This window comes from Grammomys surdaster, unplaced genomic scaffold, assembly GCF_004785775.1.
Source record: "Grammomys surdaster isolate TR1022 unplaced genomic scaffold, NIH_TR_1.0 188, whole genome shotgun sequence".
In the NCBI taxonomy this organism is placed as follows: domain Eukaryota; kingdom Metazoa; phylum Chordata; class Mammalia; order Rodentia; family Muridae; genus Grammomys; species Grammomys surdaster.
Window position 1 is genome coordinate 11,901,041 of NW_021604633.1, and position 23,112 is coordinate 11,924,152.

The following is a 23,112-nucleotide window of genomic DNA, read 5'->3' on the forward strand; positions in this document are numbered from 1 at the left end:
ACGGGTTTAGTATATACAAGAAATGAGGAAGAAATGGGCTAGCTAATATTGATAAGGAGTCTTATAAAGACTTTATTGGAGAAAACTGATTTTCCATCTCCCATCAAGTTTAAGTGACAGTTCAATTGTTAACCTTTACTCCAGTGGCTAACCATTCATTCATTCATTTTTAATATAACAAAATAAAATATAATAAGATAAAACAAAATGGAGGGATCCATTACTCGACTGCCTATGTTGCAGAGGATTGCCTTAACTGGCATCAATGGGAGAGGAGACCCTTGGTCCTGTGGGGATGTTCGAGGACCCAGCACAGGGGAATGGTAGGATGTAAGGAGGGAGTGGGTGGGTGGGTAGAGCCCCCTCATTAAAGCAGGGGTTGTGGGGATGGGATCAGGGGTTTGCAGAGGGGAAACCAGAAAGAGGGGTAACATTTGAAATGTAAATAAATAAAAATAACCAATAAAAAATAAAACAAAACTATCACATTGAAGCTGAATAAGACAGACCAACAGAAGGTAAAGAGCCCAAGAGAAGGTACAAGAATCAGAGACTCACTTTTTTGTACACTGAAGAATTTCATAAAAACATTAAACTGCCAAACATAATACAAGCACAGAGAATGTGGAACAGACTCAGTCAAGCCCATGCATACTGCTTCTTCTCTGTGAGATCAGATGTGCTTTGCTCATATTAATTTACAGGGTCTTGTTTTCTTTATGTTCTTGATCCCTTCGGGCACTTACACTCATTCTACAGCATTTGCTATGGGGTTCCCTGAACACTGAAGGGAGGTATTTAATGCAGACATCCTTAAATAGGCTAAATGGTACAAGGTCTGTGAATCTTGCATACATTTGCCTATAAGTCTATATTTGTTCTCATTTGCTGAAGGAGGAAGCATTTTTATGACAGCTGAGCAAGACACTGAAATATGAATATAGCAGGATGGAAGCATTGGTTTGATCTTCTGGAGTGAGTCTTAAATCAAATAAATTATTGGTTGGTTGCTCTTACAATGTTTGTGCTGCCTCTTCCCTGGTATATCTTGCAGGGAGTACATCATTGTAGGTAAAAGCTTTGTGGCTGGCTTGGTTTTTACATTTCTCTTTTGAAAGTATATAAGGTTATGGTACTGTACCAATAAACACTGAAACATAGGGGTGAAGGTTCTATGTAGTCACAATCACCAGTTCAATATTTCTGTGTTCAATGGGATGTGTATATTCTCAGCAATGGCCATGCTGTCAGTTTGTAGAAAGCAATCCCTAGTCTTGACAATAGCCTGGGTTGTTTGGAGATTCCTGTGGGGCACCTATGGCCAACAAGTTAATTAGATATAACCCAATCCTAATACTGTAAACTTCTTTTGGTGACAATATATGACCAAATGGAGATGTGCTTCTTCCATTACTTGGTGATTCCACTTCAAACACTTTCATATATGTACATATTTTAGGAGGTTTCTACTGAAGTAGGCTTTCATACTATCCCATAAGTGCTACTCAGTTTTCGTTTTCCACCATATTCTGTCCCAAATTCCCCTCTCCTCCCCCCCAGATGCTTCTCCCATTCTAGCCTTGGAACATCCATCCATAACTGTCTATTCTATTTCCCTTTCCTAATAAGATGAAAAACATTAAATATATTTAGGCGTTGGACAATTCTATGCCTTAGAATCTATGATTGTATCTACCACAGTAGTGAAAACCTCTTCTGCTTTTAAAAATAAATATATGTGTGTTCTATTGAAAATATACTTATTTCATATGTTATATTCTAATTATGTTTTCCCTCAGATTCTCCCAGCATCATCCTCACTTTGCCATCCACCCAAGTTCACACCCCTTTGTTTGCTCATGAGAAAGTGTCACCATGTGATTTTTTTTTTTAGGAAAAAAATGAGTGCAACTGAAAAATAATAATCCTAAGGGAGGAAAGTGTGGCATGCATTCACTGACATGTGGATATTTTCTGTGATGTCAATGATAAACAAGCTACAATTCACAGAAGCACTCACAGCAGCAGGAACAGAACAGTTCAAATTTCATTTATTCAATAAATATTAAATTTATACTTACAGCACCTGCCATTGGATGCCATTCAACAAAATTGAGAAAAGCATATTGAAATAATTTTTCAACTAAATAGAAGAATTATTAAGTATGTATTCATTTTACATAGAAAAGACTGCATGCTGAGATGGCCTCTGTTACCCACGTACTTGATAAAAATTAGCAGAAGGCTCAGCAGTTAGCACTGTCATGGTTCAATGGATTTTCTTCATTTCTTTTTAAATTATCTCTACATTTTTTTTAACATAGTAAATTGAACATTTCTTGCTGTTCTATTTTTCGCGTAACACACTACCCCAAAACTTAATGGCCTCCAATAAAGAATTACTTCCCTCATACTCTTGGAAAGGTCACTCTGCTGCTTCCGCTGGGCTTCCCCCTAGACTGCATTAACCTTCAAGAATCAGCTGAGATGAAGTGGCATAGGAGGAGCTCAGTGGGATGACACTGGTAACTCTGCATGGCTCCTCACTGTTCAGTTCACAAGGGCAGTCACAGGAGCGATGAACCTGCTATACTCCATAAAGCAGGGTTCCTGCAGAATTCATACATTTTTTAAAAATAATTTTTTTTAAAGATTTATTTATTTAGTGCATATGAGTACACTGTAGCTGTCTTCAGACACCGGAAGAGGGCATTGGATCCCATTACAGATGGTTGTGAGCCACCATGTGGTTGCTGGGATTTGAACTCAGAACCTCTGGAAGTGAAGTCAGTGTTCTCACCTGCTGAGCCATCTCTCCAGCCCTAAAAAAATAATTTTTAAGTAATTTATTTTTTTATTCACGTTACATCCTGTTTATAGTCTCCTCCCTCCTCTCCTCTCAATTCCATCCTTACAAGTCCCTACTCACATATACCCCCTCCTCTTTTCATCAGAGAAGTAGAAGCCCCCCCCCACACTTGGGTACCACCCTACTCTGGAGCATCTAATCCCAGAAGGACTAGGCACATCCTCTTTCACTGAGACCCAGTCAAGGAGTCCAGGTAGGGGAAGAGTATCCAATTACAGTGAACATAGACTGAAATGGCCCCTGATCCAATTGTTAGGGGTCCTATATGAAACCCAATCTACACCTTTCCTACAAATATATAGGGGACCTAGGTTCAGTCTTTATGTGCTCTGTGTTTGGTGGCCCAGTTAGTCTCTGTGAGACTCTATTGGCTAAGGTTAGTTGACTCTGGAGGTCTTCTGTGGTGTCCTTGACCCCTTTGGCTTGCTTAAATCTATCCCCCATTATTTAAGTTACCCCAAGCTCCACCTGATGTTTGACTGTGGGTCTCTGCATCTGCCTCTGTCCACTGCTCGATGAAGCCTTTCAGGAGTCAGTTATGCTAGGTTCTTGTCTGAAAACACAGCAGAATATCAATAGTGTCAGAGGTTGGCTCTCACACACAGGATGGATCTTAAGTGTGGCAGTCAAGTTTGGCTGTTCCCTCAGTTTCTGCTCCATCTTTATCCTTGCACATCTTGTAGGAAAGACTATTTTGGGTTTAAGGCTTTGTGGGAAGATTGATGTCTCCCTCCTTCCTCTGGAAAGTCCTGCCTGGCTACAGGAGGTGGCCATTTCAGTCTCTCTATCCCCTTCTGATAGGAATTTCAGCTAGGTTCACCACCATAGACTCCTTATATTCGCCTTTGTTCGGGCCTCCAGCTGTTCCAGAGAAGCCCTCCAAGGATTTCCATTCTTATTCCCAGCCCTCTCCTGTCCTTCACTCACCACACCTTATCTCTATCCCTGTTCTGCTCCTCAACTCCTCTCCTACCCAATTCCCTCTCTTCATCCATCTTAGATGACCATATTTTCCTTCTGGGTGAGATTAGTGCATCCTCCCTTGGGACCTTCTTATTACCTAATTTCTTTGGGTCTGTGGACTATAGTCTGGTTATCCTGCATTTTTTGGCTAATACCCACTTATAAGTGAGTACAATCTATACATGTCTTTCTGGCTCTGGGTTACCTTATTCAGGAGGATATTCTCAAGTTCAATCCATTTGCCTGAAAAATTGATGATGTCTTTGTTTGTAATAACTGAATAATATTCGATTGTGTAAATATACCACATTTATTTATCCATTCTTCAATTGAAGGATATCTAGATTGTTTACAGGTTTTGGCTCTAATGAATAAAGCTGCTATGAACATAGTTTAGCAAGCATCCTTATGATAAAGTGGTGCATCTTTTGGATGTATTCCCAGGAGCCGCATAGCTGTGTCTTGAGGTAAAACTATTCCCAGTTTTCTGAGAAACTGCCAATCAAATTGATTTCCAAAGTGATCCTACAAGTTTGCATTCCAAACAGCAATGGAGGAGTGTTCTCCTTGCTCCACACTCTTGCCAACATGGGCTATCACTTGAGTTTTTTATCTTAGCTCTTCTGACTGGTATAAGGTAAAATTTCAGAGTCATTTTGATTTTCATTTTCCTGATGTCTAATGATGTTGAACATTTCGTTAAGTGTTCTTCAACCATTAGAGATTCTTCTGTTGAGAGCTCTCTGTTTAGATGTGTACCCAGGTTTTTAATTGGGTTATTTGGTTTGTTGATGTCTAATTTTGCTATTTGCAGGTGATATGATAGTATAACATAAGTTACCCTCCCCCCCCCAAATTCTACTCTTTTATGACATTTGTTCATCAAAGAAATCTGCAAAGAGATGTGATTCTACAGCTGGAGAAATGTCGATTTCTGTTGTTTAAGAGGGCCTTGGGATTGATTGCAGAAGGGCACACATGAAGTAGGGGCATAAATACTTCTACTTGTCACATGGCTGGATACATATCACAATGATGATTAGCGTGTAGCTGTAAATGATGAAGCTAGACAAATATGTTTACAGCCAGCCATATCATTTCAACTTTACATCTGTTCATTAGGCATGTAAAGAGAGGATGTATCTGACTTTCATTGGTATATACACTATGGTTTTCAATGTACAATTTTATTTCCACATGAAACTAAGCCACACATTCAACCAAACTTATGAATCTTATTATATTCATAGCAAATGCACTTTTATCATGTACATTTTGGTGTTATGCAGACTTTAAATACTTTATTGACTACAAACTCTGCACATATAAGTAGCAGTTATGTTAAATTTAATTGAAGTTTTACTTTATATGTTTTTAAAATTTTAGCCATTTACAATCTTTTTAAATATTAAATTATTTTTAAAGATAAAAGATTGCACCCTGTCTAGAGAATATCATAATGTTTTAAGACCAGTGAATTATTGGTACCATCATATGGCCATATGAAGTTTGGAAAACAACCTGATGAAGTTAGCCCCTTTATTGTACTTGCCTGTACCCAGTGAGATATAGGCTATCTTAAAGCCCTTAATTATTTTAAAAAATTGATAATAGTAAAATGTTATCACACCATTTATGTTTTTTGTCCTATTTATTTCATTGAATATTTTATTAAAATGTATTATTCTGTTTCATTTAGTTGTAGTTTATTCATTTTTTATTATTAAAAATACCTTCCCATGTTTCTATATCAAGATACTACATTCACATACTAGTAGTCGTTTCTACATTTTCCTGGCTTAGTAATACAGTGAAAATTAATGTATTAAATCTCCATATGCACGTGCATATACAGAGTTTCGCTGAATTACGTGGATAGGTATTGGTTTTCTAGACTCTATAAAATATGTGTTTAAATTTTTTTTGAGTTAAAGTCATATCATTTTCCAAAGCATTTGTAAAATTCAACACTAGTACAGTATATGTTTTACCACCTGAATTTTAATTTTCAGATTTCTCACTCATTGATCATCTAGAGTATTAAATAGTATAATTTTTTCTTCAAAATCACAATTTTTGCTTGGTATAGAAATCAGTATTACATGTTTATTATTTATTGTATTTTCTTTCTTGCTCTATGTTTGTTTTACTTTCATATCTTTCAAACCTCTTCTGTTTGATTTTCTTCTTCTGGGATTTCAGAAGTTCTTCGTCTAAACAGAATATGAAAACATCTGTACATTTGCTAAAGTTATCTTCTTTGAGCAGAAAAGATTGCTCAATGTTTGACAGTCTGACTATGTGAACTGGAAGAGCTGGGTACTGATCCCACCGCCCATATTGAAAACCAGGTAATCTAGCACATATTTGTAGAAAGAGAAACAGAAGAATCCCTGAAACACTGGTCAACATATCCAGCCAAACTAGGAAGTTCTACATTTGATGATTATCTCAAAATTTATGTGATATATATTATATAAATTATATATAATATATAATATGTGATATATAATATATTATATATCATATAAATTGTATATATATATAGTCAATTTCTTATATTAGTAATCACAATTTCTTTCCATTAATAAGGAATCATCAAGTAAACAAAATAATACAATTGCACTAAATTATTGGGTTTCTCTGCATAAAAAGGGAGAAATATATTACCTTTGACAAAGTAAACTGTAAATGATCCCATGAATATACTGGACTTTGTGTGGTATTTCCCAACATGTCACACCCAAGGAAATAGTCATGTATGATAGCTTTGCATAAGCTCATTAAGACAGCTACAAATTAAAATACACAGCCTGTTGCCTGTGCATCCAGCATTCAGGAAAGCAGAGGGAGGAAGATGACAATTAGTTTGAAGCTGCTCTTTGCCATTTGCTACATAGTGAGCTCTAATATCTTGGCGTCTTTATTGATAAAAAAGCAAAAGGAGATATGTCTATTTTTACCTACGCTGCTTCTTCCCATCATCCTTATAAAAGGTATTAGCACTAGAATCCATCAAGTGAAATTGCATTCTGAACTTTACTTTCGAAGAGATTTTAGTTCCTACGGTTTTTGTACATTGTTATTCTATGTATGTATTTTAAGTAACACAGGACGACTACTTCTGATTAACAAAAAAATACTGTGAACATCAGATTACAGATGTTAGAAAGAAACTTTCACATCCAAGAACATAATGCTTTATATTTTAAAAGCAGCTTAAGTATATTTATTTTTAGTTTAGTATTAGATTGTTTCATTTCATTTTTGTCTTTCTTTCTTTTTTCTTTTCTTTCTTTGCTTTCATTCTGTTTTACTTTTGTTTGAAAACAGGAAATGATCCCCTGTCAAGGGTAAACGTTGAATTCAGTTTAACATCACAAACCTTGGAATTTTGAGTAAGTTCTCAAATGGTTACATTCCTTATTAATTATATTGTTTGGATAAAAATAGAGAGGCATGCCTAGCTTTGTGCTTTCCAGCCTTCTGACTTAACATCTCTGCATTCTTCCTGGCGTCGCTACTACCTGACTCCTTTGTGGGTATAGTCAGTCAGTGACAGAAAGGTGAATTCCTAACTCAGCTTAAAGTAAATGTTTTCTCCAAAGAAATTATTTCCATATCATTCTTGGTTTTCTTCTTGGCATTTAAATATCAATGCCCCTCCACACACCTTTTCCTACATAATCACCTGTCCCTGATTTGAAATAACAAAGAGCGGCACATTGTACCTCCTCTCCAGCATGTGCCTGGCTCTGTGCTGTGATTTATGACCTGAGCATCCGACACTCTCCATACATTATCAAGGAGGCCTTAAATAAAAGCAAACACAAGCTTGTGATAGAAAACCTTGTCAACACACATGAAATTAAACACATACATGCACTAATGTGCGGTTTTCCTTTTTTATTTCAACTTTTAAAATGATTAAAATAGGTAAGGATCCTTGCTGGATGGGCTTTCACATTTCAAACCTGAGATTGGAAGGGAATCTTCCCACAAGGAGTGGGCACAGGATATTTAGGAGAGCATACCCTTGGTTTCTACAAAGACACGGCGAGGGCTAGATTGGGCTCTCCATGGTCTGTAAACTACTTGCACCATCATTAACCACAAGGCTAGAATGCCTCATTCCAGATGCTCTGGCCAATGGACCGTAAAATTGCGAAGCATTTCGGGCCAAGCCCAAGATTTTAAAAGCCCCCACCCCTCTCCTCTCAACAGTCTAACCCCCAATTCCCTCTGAAAAGCTGCTCATTATTCTTCCTCTGCTCCCTGATCTAAGCAAAAGAAATCCTTCTGGAATCAATTAGAAATGTCTGCCCTTGATGAGGTTTGCACGTGAGTTTAGAGTTGTGAGGCCTTGGTAGTGGCGGCCAACAGCTGCATTTTCGGGTGGTAAAGTCTGAGGAGGAATTTTCCAGGGTTTATTTACCATCATAAAATTTTTTTTAATAGGCAAGACATGTTGAGAGACAATCTAGTGTGCCTTTGAAAGTGAAGTTAAATTAGAATTGTATGTTTATTTCATTTATAATGAGGAGAGTGAAGATGTGTACTAGATCTGCCTTTTCCTCAAGAGGTTGTACCCAAAGATTAGACAGTTGAATAGGGATATTCTTTCAGGGGGTGAAAGGGGGAGAAACCTTTATTTTCTTCTTCATCATGTGAATAGGCTGACAAACTAATATAGTCAAGGTTAAAGGAAATCAGAATCTACTTTCTAAAATAATGTGAATTAATAGAACACATTACTTATTTATACATGTTAATTTACATGTGATTTAGGTTTTTAACATTATTCAATTATTATACTGCTACATAATAGTGAAAAGCTATTAGTCAACAGTGCACCTTGACTTTTAACACTTTAGAATTATACATGCATGCATACATACATACATACATACATACATACATAATACATACAGAGAAATATGCATACATATGCAATAGCATTTAATTTGAACTTTAGTGACCTTCATGGTCTTATCTTTCCTCTGGGATGGGACAGACATACTTACTGGAAGTGTAATTTTATTTCTTACATTGTTTAAAGAAATCACTTGTTTCAAGTGAGGATTTCATTACTACATTAATCATTTATTCCATCAAGAAATGCTATCAACTCCCCTTGCCATCCAATGACACCATTCAATGCAATGTTTTAGTTCCTGGATATGCCTTATAGTCAAATTGGAAATGAATTAGATGTTTCTGTTTGTATTTTATATGTATGTGCATTGTCCTACATGTATGTATGTATGCATACTTCATACCTTCAGAAGCTGGAAGAGGGCATTGGTTCCCTGGAACTGGAGTTACAAGGGGTTCTAAACTCTATGATATAGGTGCTGGGAACTGAGTCACCAAGTTATGTCAGAGCTGCAAGTGCTCTTAAATGCTGAGATATCTATACAGCTTCCTAAGTTAAAAAACTATCATTGCTGTTACCCCACAAAATATGGCTATTGCTGTCCCACAATAGTTGAGATGTGTAGTGCTTACCCACTCTTGTACTATCTATTTATTTCAAAATAACAGAGATAAACTTAAATTTAAATTCTTGGGAAGACTCATGCAGACATCCGCCCATGGTAAATTTGATTTCTAAAGAGAAGAGTGTAAGAATGTCTGATGCCTGCCACTCTGAGATAAAGCTGGCTAATGGTCACTGTGTGCCTAAAAAATTCAAGAGGGAAATTCCACATATGAATAACAATAAGAGAAAAATTATCTTTAAAAAGAATGAATCATTTGTGATTTTTCCATATCCAGAGACACTCAGAATGTCATCAATAATCCAGGCTGCCTATAGTTAAGAGAAAAGACTACATAAAGTCTTCAAAAATATTCTAGAATTTACCTGTTCAGATCGTTGCAACATGGAAACCTTGAGCAATATGCCACTCTTTGTAGAGTATTCCATATATCCCCGTCTTAAAGATTGTCTGATGTGCAAGAAAATCTGTTCACTATGAAACCCCAGTACTTAGAAATAGCAGGCCTGAGGGACAATGACAAGAAAAGTCATAAAGTCTAAGATGGGAGAAAACAGAAATCTGCTCCCTCTGACTCTCAGATATGAGGAGACTTCCACCAGATGAAGCAAAAACAGTATCCAAATAGCACTGGGATGAGCAATTCAGAGAAATGCTGACGCAGAGATGCTTGTCGAAGCTTTCAACATCACCCATAAGCTCATTCTGCACTTAGTATGTTCTTTATACATTTTACAGAATCCAAAATCATTGGTAAATGCACCGATTCTACTGCCTTTTAAGTCGGCTGCATCGTATGCAAGCTGGAGTTCCCATCAAAATTCAATGTAGTAAATCTCTCTGGGGAACCTGGAATATATGCATAGCTGAATACACTATCTTTTCCTGCGTTTGTCTCTTACAGTCTCGGTCTAGCCTTGAGCAAACATTTAATTTACTCTGATATATATACCATACATACATAAAACTAGACTCAGATTCTAGATGCACTGGTGTAAGGATTTAATACTAAGTGGAAAGCCTTTTAATTCTCAGTTTCATGACCCACGAAGTTAAGAGAGTGAGAAACCGTTCCAACACTATTTCCACATTTAGGATTCCATGCTCGGAGTGTGATTTAAAAAGAACAAAGGATAAAGTTCTTATGTTGCAAAGATACATTTTCTTGATGATGCCTGTTGAGTACACCTACTTGTGGTTATAAGAAAATGTTGATAGATTGTTGTTAGGGATAATACTGCCTTAGTAAATTAGTGTTTGCAGATTATTCTCTAATAATCACTCACTAATCACTCCAATAACAACTCAGTGTCTCCACTATCAATGAGCAGTTAACCAAGTTTCCAGTCCTAGACATGGTTTCCCTCTTGTCAACTAGGTCTTATCTTTGCAACAGATGGAGATCACTATAGAAAATTACAACCAATAAAAATGCCCCTACGCATCTGTAGCAAATGTAAAGCTTGGTCTTCCATCCTCTTCCCTCCTACCTGGACTGCCTGGATGGGCCTCAGTGAGAGAAGATGTGCCTAGACCTGTTGGGATTAGATGCCCCAGTGTGAGGTGGTACCCAGTGCGACTTACCTTCTCTGAGGAGAAGGGATGGGAGCAGTGAGGTGGGGAACTTGTAAGGATGAACTGGGAAGAAAGGAGCGATGTGGGGCTGAGATTTGGATACAGAGTAAGTGTTAAAAAAAGCTTAAAAATAGCAGTGATGGAGCCCAATCCCAGTGTATACATATACAAAACAATACCGCACCTTAGTGTCAGGTAAAATTGCAGAAGAGGGGAGAGGAAATAAAGTTAAGGATCAGAAGATCAGGGAGTTTGCTTTGAGATTGTGTTTCCTAGTGATATCAGTAATATACCCACAAAGTCTCACCAACATGACTGTACAAACATGAACTGCATTAAAAGAAAAAGAAGAGGAGGAAGAAGAGGAGGAGGAAGAGGAGAAAAAGAAGAAGAAAAAGGAGGAAGAGGAGGAGGAGGAGGAAGAGGAGAAGAAAAAGGAGGAGGAGGAGGAGGAGGAGGAGGAGGAGGAGGAGGAGGAGGAGAAAAGGGACCATGTCAAAGTAGATGGGGAAAAGCCCATGAGGTCTCAAACCTACACAAATACTACAGGCAATTAAGTAAAATTGAGTATGGGAGAGGTCTTTCCCATGGAAGAGCAGACAAATTGTTGGTCTAGTTCCAAACCCTGAGCTCTGAAAAGATATATAAAAGTAACTTGATATGGACTTACTAGGGTTTATTTAGAAACATATATGTATATACAAACATACATGTAATAATAATTAATGTATAAAAGGTCATGAATCTGAAAGAGATTGGGGAAGAGTATATGGGACAGTTTAGAGCGGGGAAGGGAAGGGAGACATGTCACTATATAATGGTCTCAAAGTTTAAAAATATCTAAGAAATATTTTAAAATCTTTTAAAAGGTAAAATTGAATGTAAGTTCGCACTTATATAATTAACTTGTGGAGAAGAATATAATCCAGGGGCTCTGAAAGCAGTTGGTCATAGAATTTCCTGCTTTACTGGATATAAGAACATGGAAAACTCAGTTGAGGTGATACTGGTCCTGAAGGTATCCTGGATGTACTCAACTCCATGTCAATTCCTACCTGAAAATTAATCCAAATAACAACAACAAAAAAAAAAATCAAAGGAGGTAATAGAAAACCAGTTTTCTTGATTTAAAGTCACATTAGGAAGCTTCCTTAGTGGCAAAGAGAAAGTTCATGGGGATCTCAAGCCAGGGAAAATTATTGAGATTACAAGAAAGGAGCCAGGAACAAATTTACAATTGAGAGAATATTAGAATATTAGAAATTAGAACACCTTGGCCAGTTTCTTTGGTTTAAGTGACTGAGTCTCTAAAAAAAGCTTGTAGAGAAGCTTGATGCCAAGAACTGTTGAAAAGTGTGCAGAAAGAACACTGAGTAAGAGGAAGATACTATCCATGTGCCTTCAGTAACAACAGTCAGAGGCAGATAGCTGGTTTTTGTTTGTTTGTTTATTTTTTCCTATAAAGTTGTAGATATGTCACTGAGGTGTCACTCACAGAAGGAGAGACCTCAATGTGAGACACATCACTGTTCTCTAAAAAACATGTTGAAATGTTTAATCAGAATACATTAGGCAGATTTGCTTGTCCATATTTTATTAGCGATACTGTGTGGAAATCACAGTGAAACACTTTTTTTTATGTTGTTGTTCTTGTTCTTTTTTGTTTTTGTTTTTTTAATTTTACTAAATGCTCTTCAGATGTTTTTCTGAATCCTCTTGATAATTTTTGTATATAATTTCTACTTATCATTAACTTCACTCTTCCATTTTTTTAAACACTCCTTTATTCTACCTGATATGGTACTTGTACCTCAGGTTCTTCGATTCCCAGAAGAACTTTTAAGGCTGATGTTTACCTGTTAAATTTTTCACCCAATCCCCATATGATGAGATTCTGAAAAAAAGAACATTTTTCTATGTGTTTTATTTGGAATTAATATAAAGAAATCTAGTCTAGTTATGATAAAGTAATACAAAACTGAGAAGTGCTGCATTCATATAGCCAGAGGGTACATTGCAGGATGTTTCATTTTACCTGGCATTCCACACTTTCTCTCCTTTTTTCCATATGACACTCTTTCACTAGATATTCTATGTTTTCTCGGGGTGGAGAAGATTTTAGAGATCAAATTCAAGTCTTCCTTCATGCATGCTCTGTCGATAAGACTAATTTCTTAGTCCTGGTTTTCAGTGTTCTCTTCCAGAAACATCTCCCCTTCTGCCCTTTGATCATTTTTATTTTTCTCTCATGGAATACAATTTTACTTGCTTATCACTACGCAGTAGCATCCTAAGTCATCTGTCATATAATTCCTTTTCAATGTATGTTGATAGGAGATTCTCCAGAGAGGAGACACAGATGAGTAAGTCAGATGTCCTTTGAAGGTAGAGTGGGCTCATTAGGATGCACTTGGGACAATAAAAGCCTGCTCAATGAAGCTAAGCTTCTCCATTTGAATTGCATATGGAGGGTTTTCTGCATTCTCATCACTTTAGACGGACCCTCTAACAGGCTCACACAACATGATAAGTAGCAATGTCAGGAAAGACATACAGAACAGCAATTTGCCTCCAGAAAGGCCTTTAGAAATCGAAATCCATGAATGAACTTCTACTCTCATCTTTTCAATTAAAATTTTAACTTACTTTTAAAATTCCATACATAAGTATTATACTTACATGATACATCATTTCCACCATTCTGTCTCCCACCTGAGAATTTTACTTTCTAAACGTAACGGCATAAAGTAACTACTTTTGCCATAAAGACAGGTCTGATCTTGTGTCAAAATTATAATGCTAACAGACTGTTTTAACATAGTGACTCACCCCTCACAAGTAAAGGCAGTAATAAACCTCTGAACTCATAAGCTAAATCCAGTCCTTATGTATAGTTTATCTGCACAGGATTACTTTTTAAAATTTAAAATGATATTGAATGAACTGAAAATTTTAGATCAAAAGGTTTTAAAATCACAGCTGAATGTATTTTTCTTGAAAAGTTTAAAGATAACCTTTGTCCCCCACCCAAGAATCAATATTCTTCTTAATCTTTCCCCAAATGTTAAATGCTTGGAGCTGCTCTTTCTTCATTTTGCTGTATAGTAAAGAATAAATATACACATTGGTCATAAGTTTATATGTACGTGCAATGCAACCACGAATGAGATGATCCTTTTAAGCACAAGAAAGATACAAGAAATTTTGGAAAAATCCCATTGTTTTATGAGGTTTCTTTGGTTATCACTTGTCTATAATTTGTTTGAATGTAGATTATTGTAAGGCGCAAAAGAGGACCTTGCCCTAAGATGGCGACGGCTGCCCGAACACCGTAGAGTAAACAAGTCCATATTTGGCATTTAGGCTGTGCCAGCCAGTGGTCTGACACGATGTGTCATGACGAGACCTATGGAGAACCGCCACGTGGCGTGTTTGCTGTAGATGTCTGCAGTGAATATAAGCAGTGCCTGGGACGGGATCGGGGCCATCTTCCAGCTATCTGAAGAGTGCTAAAGCTTCCTGAGTAAACTGCCTTGAGAAGGAACCTGGTGTCCTGCGTCTTCTTCCCGCTGGTCGGGGTCGGCGCGGCACAGATTTTTGATAACTGAATATTATAAGACTACAGAAGTATTTTCTACATATAAAACTATGTTATAAAGTTAGTGCCTATTAGGTAAAATAGGATAATGTTAAACACTAGATGCTTTAGAAACAATTCAATGGTCTGGCTACCCTGAGACGCTATACTTCATCAGGTCAGGACTGAGTTTTGGAAGAAGCAGTCTTAGTGGAGAAATCATGTGCCAGAGAAGGCCTTAATTCTTGACTCATATCATATTTCAGGCCTCATCTCTAAGGTGAGCTGGCAAATAGAGGAAATGGAGGTTATACATCCCTGTGATTTTTAAGTCGTGGAAACAAATGAGGTTTCTTCTCATAGTTTAAAGAAGCTGGTGAAAACCTATGGCATAAACATAGAGAGAGCTAACTCCTTTTCCAATGCTCATCAGTTGAGCTTTTTAAAAATTGGCACCTTCACTTTGCACAAATGCCTGCACCTACAAGTAATTTTTAATGGCGACACAAGAAATAAATATTAGACATAAAATTTGTACATTTAGATATGACACACAATCACTAAAGCATTCAATATAAACAAGCAGAGATAATTTTTAAAAGATAAGAATGTATGGTTCAATTCAAACAACTGGTATTTTACTGAAAATCAGCATTAAATTAAAATCCTCAAAAGAATATGTTGCATACAGCTTTCTCTGGTTTTATATTTTAGTGTTGAGTAATATTTTTATGTTACCATCTTTTCTCTTATTGCATTGCTGGATTGTTCTGAATGTAACTTGAGTGTGTGTGTGTGTGTGTGTGTGTGTGTGTGTGATGTGCTTTACAAAACAGCCTAAAAACAGAAGACTAACACATGTCCTGTTTACATCTGAATTTTAAGTTCAGCATACTTGAAATGCTGTAATGTTTAAATGTTGGAGATAGGTGTTAGGAAAAAATGAGTACACAAAGACCAAGTTATTTACTAAATAAAATACTTGGGACCTGGACCAAATAGTATGGTTACCTCTTTCTCAGTGGAGTTTGAGTGATTACATCTGGCTTGGCAAACGTGGCTTGGTTTATCTTATTGTAGAATCCATGTAATGTTTCTATTACATTGTTTACATTGTTGATTGAAAACTAATATACAGTACATCCAGTGTGAGTTGTCTGTTTCCATGATAGCTTTTGTATGGCAAAGAATCTTCCTATTGGATTGTAAAACATACCTGAATTTAAGGCCCTTTTAAGTATACCTATCATAAAAGACCATTTTTCTTTCTATTAGCAACAAAATATGCTTAAAAGATGATTTCTGTTTATACAAGGAACCCTTCTGTTAGAACATTTGGGAAGAATTAGCTTACTGTTATTCAAGTACCCACGTGTGATATGCGTTCCATTTACTCAAATTACGTAGATCCACTCATCACTCATGCGCCCAAGGAATACCTATTCAGTACCAGTTTTCTGAGGAACCCATCATCATAGTGGCTATAGACAGAAAGGCAGAACTCTTGCAAACCCAATTTTGATATGTAACATATGTAGGAATATTGTGTGAATTTTAAGCCTTCTGGAGATAATAATAGGAACTCCTGAGAACTGTTGAAAGTATCTTATTGAACATTTATTGTAAAGATTTTAGCTTATACAGTAAAGATTTAGCATTTCTGTATGCTTTATGGCTATGTTAAATAGTAAATATTAAATAGTGGAAGTATAAATAGTGGGTAGTTGTTATTGTTCAGATGATTAGAACAATCATGGGATCAATACAGAGTAAGGAGAAAAATTAAACCAATTAGAGGTCGTATCAGTTTTTAGTATTGAGTTGTTGTTTCAATAGTGTATGATAAGTGCATATTAAAATGATGCACAGCACTATATTAAGGAGCATATAAAGGGAACATAAAAAATACATAATTGTGATGGATAGCAAAATTTCCAAGGTGGATCTTTGTGTGGTAAGCATGAGTTTACCACGATTTCTTCACATCTTAAAGACAACAGAGGCGGTACCTTAACTGAGTAGCTTCATTTAGTGATTGGAAGGGGAAAAATAGGGTAAGAAACTGAAAATGTCGCTATATAGCTGTAGCATTAAGTGAGAATTTAGAAAGGACCAAGGATGGAATTAGAAAAACTAAACAAAATAAACTCCAGAAAAATTGTGTATGGATGAGAAACATACGCAGGATGCCACTGGCGACTTTTAAGACTAGTACATATTTTATTGGATGTGCTTTTTTGTATAACCAGCAAAGTAGCTTTACAAAGAAGGAATAGGCAGAGGAGGCCATGAGACAGGAAACATCGGAAATTTGTTAGAATAATTCCAGAAAGATATAGAAGCAGCTTGAAGGAATGGCAATTCTAGAGTTTCACAATTGTGAAACTGAGAAACTTCAGATAATTTGTCTAATTTCTCACATTTGATTCTTTGCATCTCAGGAAAACACAATCTCACTTTGGCCAAAAGCAATAGGACTAAGAGGGAATGTCAACACAGAGATAAAATTTGCTGACATTGTCAGGTTAGAGATACAGTCAAACCACTCAGACGAATCAAACCACCCAGGTAGACCTAGCATCTTTATTAAGAAGTTGTCTTTTGATAATCAAGGAAATCTATGTTCATATATAAATTAAAGTTTTATTTTTGCTCATGAGAGAAGTTATAGACCTGAAATTGTTTATCCTATTTTAAGACAAGGAGTAACCTTGTTGTATTAGCATTGTATAAAGCATTTAGACTCTAAGATATACATATATTTATGCACATTATTTATGCAATAAAGGATAGTGGTTACTATATACCATGTACTTTCATGTCTTAGACATAGTTAATCATTTTTTTAAATTTTTCAAATGGAAAGGCATGATTATTTTTTATTTATTCTCAAGTTTGGAATTCTACCTTTTTAATTTGTATAAACTTTAGGAACTGGAAAGTTTCTTCCTTCCTTCCTTCCTTCCTTCCTTCCTTCCTTCCTTCCTCCTTCTCCTTCTTCCTCCTTTCTGCCCACACAGAATGTTTCAGTTGCTACTTAAGCAAGTTTTCTATCACTAAGCTACATTCTGAGTCCCAAGTCTTACTATTTTTATGTTCTCGTGTCTATAAACAGAAAATACCATTGTCTTCAGTGAGTTCTATGCATATTTAAAGAAAAACTTATTACTGAAAACCCATGTTCTTTGTCTCTATGAATGAATGCAGATTCAACTTGTTTTTTTTTTAATTTTTTTTGGATGTTTTATTTACATTTCATATGTTGTCCCCTTACCAGATTCAACTTGTAAGCTTTACTACTTTAACCTACCTGAAGGGCTGGTTTTACCAACTATTTCAGGAGTAATAAAGAGTTCTCTTTTGTCACTTCCCATGATTCATGATCACTTTACAGATCAGGCAGGAAGCCAAAATGAAGCTTTTCCTATTAATATTGGTTCCTATTACTTCAAAACCAAAGCTGAAAGTATGATGAACATATCATTCCCAAACACATAGAGGTAAAATACAATATCAGCAAGGTAAACCAAGGAAGAGGCTAACTGGGTCTGTACATGGCTCCAGTCAATGATCCTTTTGGAATCTGACCCTTTATGTTATGTTTCTGTACTGGATGGTAACACATTCTGAATAACTACAATATCATAACTGCCAATAAAGTAACCTGTATCTACTAAAATTTTTTCCCACACTACTCAAAACCTTTCATTTTAATCTCAGTATTTGTGCTTGTCTCAGTTATATTTTATATTACTTAGAAATATAGGATGCTCAGATGAGAATATAGTAAATATTTGACATAGATCATGAATATTACAATGTTATTTTGAAAACTCAATTAATAATAAAGGTGATTTAAAAGGTCAACTCTTATTAATACTAATACAATTTTCTGAAAAAAAATTAAGGAACAGACATCAATACATTTGTTACTAAAGGTCACAATGTCACATTCTAATTGTCTTCATGCTTGAACTGAAAAGTATGTGAAAAAGTTATCAACACATGCCCTTTGTATGTCTGTGAGGTGATTACTTGGTTAATGCCACAAGTAAGAAGACTTTCCTTAAATGTGGTGGTCACCATTCATAGTCCTTCAACCAACAGAACAAGGGAGTTAGCCCTGTGCTAGACTTCCCTACTTTCTTCTTCTCAGGCTTGATGGTACCTGTTCTGTGTCACTTACCTCTTCTCCCATTGATGAGTTTAGACCTCTGAAATCATAAGCTAAAGTAAATCCTTCTTCCCTTTCTCTCTTTTTATCAATGACCACAGAAAAAATAAAAGTAACTAATTCAAACAGACAGTGCTGTGTTCTATTAACAAATAAAAATTATTTTTTTCCAACACTGAGTAGCAAGATACACATTATCACACAGTTGTATGGAGGTACACTCTGGGGCTATCTGGGTATGAAATTATTTTGGGTTTCAATTTGGGTCTATGCACACATAAAAAGTATGAAAAATTTCTAAAAAGTATAACATGCAGAACATGCTATAGACGAACATTTTATATAAGATGCAATCAGGACACCAAACTCAATTATCTTATTCATGAAACAAATACAATTCTGAGCAATTTTCTTGAGGAACATAAGTGAACCCTTTGGAAAAAAAAATAACACAGTGAAGCTGCCTGCTCTGGTAAATCCACTTCTGCTTGATGGAAGGTAAGAAGGATGTTGACGGGTTGGGAACACTACCAGCAAGCCATCAGCACTGGACCTGGAGATGAATAACCACCTCTTAGGCAGATAGGATTTGGGAGGCCTCAGGAAAAACAGTGCATCTTCCCTCCCTCCTTTTGGTTGTTCTCCCAGGCAATGAGCTCTAGTGGGTCCTGTTATTCTCTGACTATTCTTTCTCAGCCGCTGGAGCTACTTTACTTACTAACCTTCAACCCTTATAGTGACCCATGGCTTGGTTTTAGTCCTGTGGCCTCCTTTCTTAGCTCATTTGAAACAATTGTCTAGCCCTGTGCGATTAAATGGTTTCTAAACGCTGTTGACAGCAAGTTTTATAAACCTTGTTCTGTTATCTCCATTGAAATCCAGACATGTGCACCCAATTGCTTTTTTACTGTACATGTCATGTAGGTCTGGAAATGATAGGAATGTAATTAGAGGTATACATTTGTGTGACATCTATGAAAATTGATAACCCTGGATAGACAGTATATACTTCAGGATATTTGTCTGCCCTAAATACAAGTTAGGGTCATAAAATAAGTTCAACACTAACCCTTATTATTTTTAAGTTCACTTGTTAGCCTATTTATAGCATCTAATAATTTTATAATTAAAAAACCCTCTGCTTCAGAACTAAAATTTGAAGGAAGAATGATTCATGGTTAGGGGTAATCAGTCAGAAAGTCATATTGCTACAAAAATAGACCTCAGTAATAGATTTAGAAGATGATCATGCCTAATTTTGTTTTAAAGTATAAGAGGATCAAGCCTGTTCATTGAAATCTATGTCACATTCAGAGGACAATAATAGTGAATAAGTAAATGACTAATGATTAGATAAGTACAATTTGGTTTTAAGTTTTTAAGATGTTGTGTAGATACTAGCATGCATTTGTGATGTAATGCACAATGAACAGTAATTCTAAATAATATCATAACTGCTCTTTGAATAGTTTATCTACTTGTGGCTCTCATTCTCTCCTGTCTATGGAATGGCAGTATAGAAACAACTAATATCTTGAATACATATAAAAAAAAAAAAGACCTAAAGCCTTAACAACTATTGGGCTTTCAGGCAATTTGTATCCACTTATGTACATGTTGGACACATTTTCTTTGCTGTCCTGTAATTTCAAGCTACAAATTTTGATATTTGCCATTAGCTCAGTAGCAGTAATTTGTGTATGTAGCAACTTCTATGGTATTTTCATTGATAATGGCTTATAAAGTTTTTTTTTATAAAGTACATTTTAAAATGTAGACCTTAAAAGATGTTTACATTCTTGCTAAATCACTTGTTCGAATTTAGGGGTATTGAAATAAGGAATTTCTGAGAATAACTTTGCCTAAAATCTTTCCTTTAAAGTAAAAAGTAATAATCCTTACTAGAATTTTAAAAGAATTAACATATAAGAACAATGAGTAATGCATTCCAGTTCATTACCTTTAGTATCATTAATTTCTCTATGGGTAGCCTACTCTAGGCATTAAACAATCTAGGCAACATATCTCACGACTACAAAGTACTCAATTGGAAAGAAAGTTTCTTCAGCCCTTCACAGTGGTCTCTATAGTTCAACTGATTTGAATTTTAGTATGTCAATGGTTACTCTGTTAGAGGTTCATTCCATGAGTTGTGATACAATTGGGAAATGGTATCACATTTAGGAGGGTGGTCTAACAGGAGAAAGTCCATCTTGGGGACATGCCCTTGAAGGGGATATTGAGACCCTTCCCCCTGCATCTACTCCTCTCTTTTGCTTACTGACTTCTCTACAGTGAGCATCTTTGATCTTCCGTAGGCTCCCCATCTGGCAATCTAGTTTGCCATAAGCTCGAAAACAACAGAACCTGTTAATGATGGACAAAATGATGGACAGATTATAACATTTAGGCAGTTGATGACACACTCTGCAGTCCTAAAACCACAACTCATTCACCAGTTAGCCCTCTGCTCCCCCATATTCTTGAAGGTAGAATTGTATATTCTGTGGCTGAATGTAAAAGAGGTGCTATGTAATTTTTGTTTGGATGAGGGAAGCATTTAAAAGGAAGTCAATGTGGAAATGCTTAGGATTAGTGTCCTTTCTCAGAGATGACAAACAGGTTGAGAGTTGCAAGGGCTCAGAAGAGTCGAAAAACTGGAATCTCAAGTCTGGAAGCAAATACAAGTAATTTTATAGATCCCTACGCCCCACCCTGCCAACCTCTCCCCTACCTCTCACCCCATCCCACCGCCCACAGACATATCTTTAGGAAATATATCTATATTTTACTAATTTACTTTAAACTTTATTCAAGATTTAGTAAGCATAAAATCCTCCAGGTTCCTGAACTGAAGCTCTACTAAAGACAGAAGCCGTAGAGACCAATGCTCGTTTATAGTTCACATCAGCTCAGTACCTCGTTCAATATTTGTCAATCAGAGAAACACGTAGAAAGTTACCTTTTCGTTTTAATGTGATGAAAATTCCTGAGAACTTGGTAGAGTAGGTGGTCACAGAACGTCAATGTATAAAAGTCACAGAGTTGTATGTTGAAAATGATTAATTTTATTACATGTGTGTTTTACCTCAGTCAAAAAGATCACTAGGGAAATGTAAACTTGCTGTTATACACTGTCTCCAAATGGTAACAAAAATAAAATAAAAATAAAACAAATCTCCCTCTATCTATATGAAAGTATTTCTAAGGCACTTCAAAAGGCACTCTTTTTCATTTAAAATGTTCTCCCCAAAATAGTCCTTTCAACCAAACCAAATCACTGCATAATTATAACACAGATTCTCTGTATTAGCTGTCTTACAGTCTTGAATTGCCTTTTACGGATAATTGCCAGGACTAAGAATCCGCTAGAGAGAAGCTTCCTCTTGCAATTCAATGTTGCAAAGGTGTTGTTCAGGTGGTCTGATTTATCTGCTCATGGTCAAAAGGGTCACCAATGTAGTGGATGGGAGAAACAGCTGGCATGATGCTGCTGCCTCTGACATGCTGCACTCAAAGGCAGGTGGGGAAGGCTGTTAAAGAGATTTTGCCTCTTTGGGCTGCTGCTGCTGCAGTGGCTCCTGCTGCTACAGCTGGTGGCTTTTTGCAAATGTATGGCTATCAAACATTAAGCCTCGGAGCAGGCAGGTTGTAATTGCCTCTTCCATCGCCCCACCCCCACCCGCAGAAGCATAAAAGCTATTCTCTGGGGAAACATTGCACATGTGTTGCAGGTAGTAGTGGCTTTAATCAGCCTTTCCACTATTCCAAAATCTTTTTTTCCAAAATCTCTGGCTCAGCTGGGAAGATGCTGCATGAGACTGAGAAGAGGGGCTGAGTGAGTGGATTTCGTCGAGTATCTCCTTAAGCTGTTCTAGGCCAACAGACAGCCCTGTTTCATGAACAGTCACCTCTAAATGTCTGCGCCATTCCCTGATGTCTGCCTCTCTGCCTACCCTGATTGATACTATAAATTATATAACTTATGAAATCTGCTCTATTGAAATATAAGTTTTGGCTTAAGGTCTCCTCTCTTGCATACTTTCAGCATTATTATTTGGCTCCATTTGTTTTGAGAGGGAAGGATTTGGAAAGAGTGAACATGCTTGCTGCAAACATCAGAAAGTCCATGGTTAAACTTTCTCCTTGAGAAGCCCTGGGTCCACATCGCCCAGATTTAGTGAAGTGATGTTTTGAAGCCCCAATAAAAGGACACAGTAATTTTCTTTCAAGGAAACTTGTTGGCATATGACACCATGATATTCATGGCTACATATGTTTGGCTCTCCCTGGGGAGGGCACCGGAATGTTTGACAATCTCACACATGTTTTTAGATGTTGAAGTTCATGAACTTTAAAGAACCAGGTGTCAAATGGTTTTGTTTCTATACTTTGAAAATCTTACTCTATAGTTAAAGATGTAAATAAAATCTAGGACATCTTAATTTGTTAA

General features: G+C 36.4%; 1 protein-coding gene across 4 annotated transcripts in view; it reads left to right on the plus strand.

The window, feature by feature from the left end:
* Window positions 1–23,112, plus strand: part of Agmo (alkylglycerol monooxygenase) — a 309,056-nt gene that overhangs the window by 168,897 nt on the left and 117,047 nt on the right. Inside the window, exon 13 of one of the 4 annotated variants that reach the window (XM_028768814.1) lies at window positions 6,035–6,183. The exons of the other annotated variants lie outside the window; for them this stretch is intronic. Coding sequence (XP_028624647.1) covers window positions 6,035–6,049 — 15 coding nt within the window. The 3' untranslated portion in view covers window positions 6,050–6,183. Of the gene's footprint in view, window positions 1–6,034; window positions 6,184–23,112 lie in introns of those variants that run through there. 4 annotated transcript variants of the gene reach the window in all.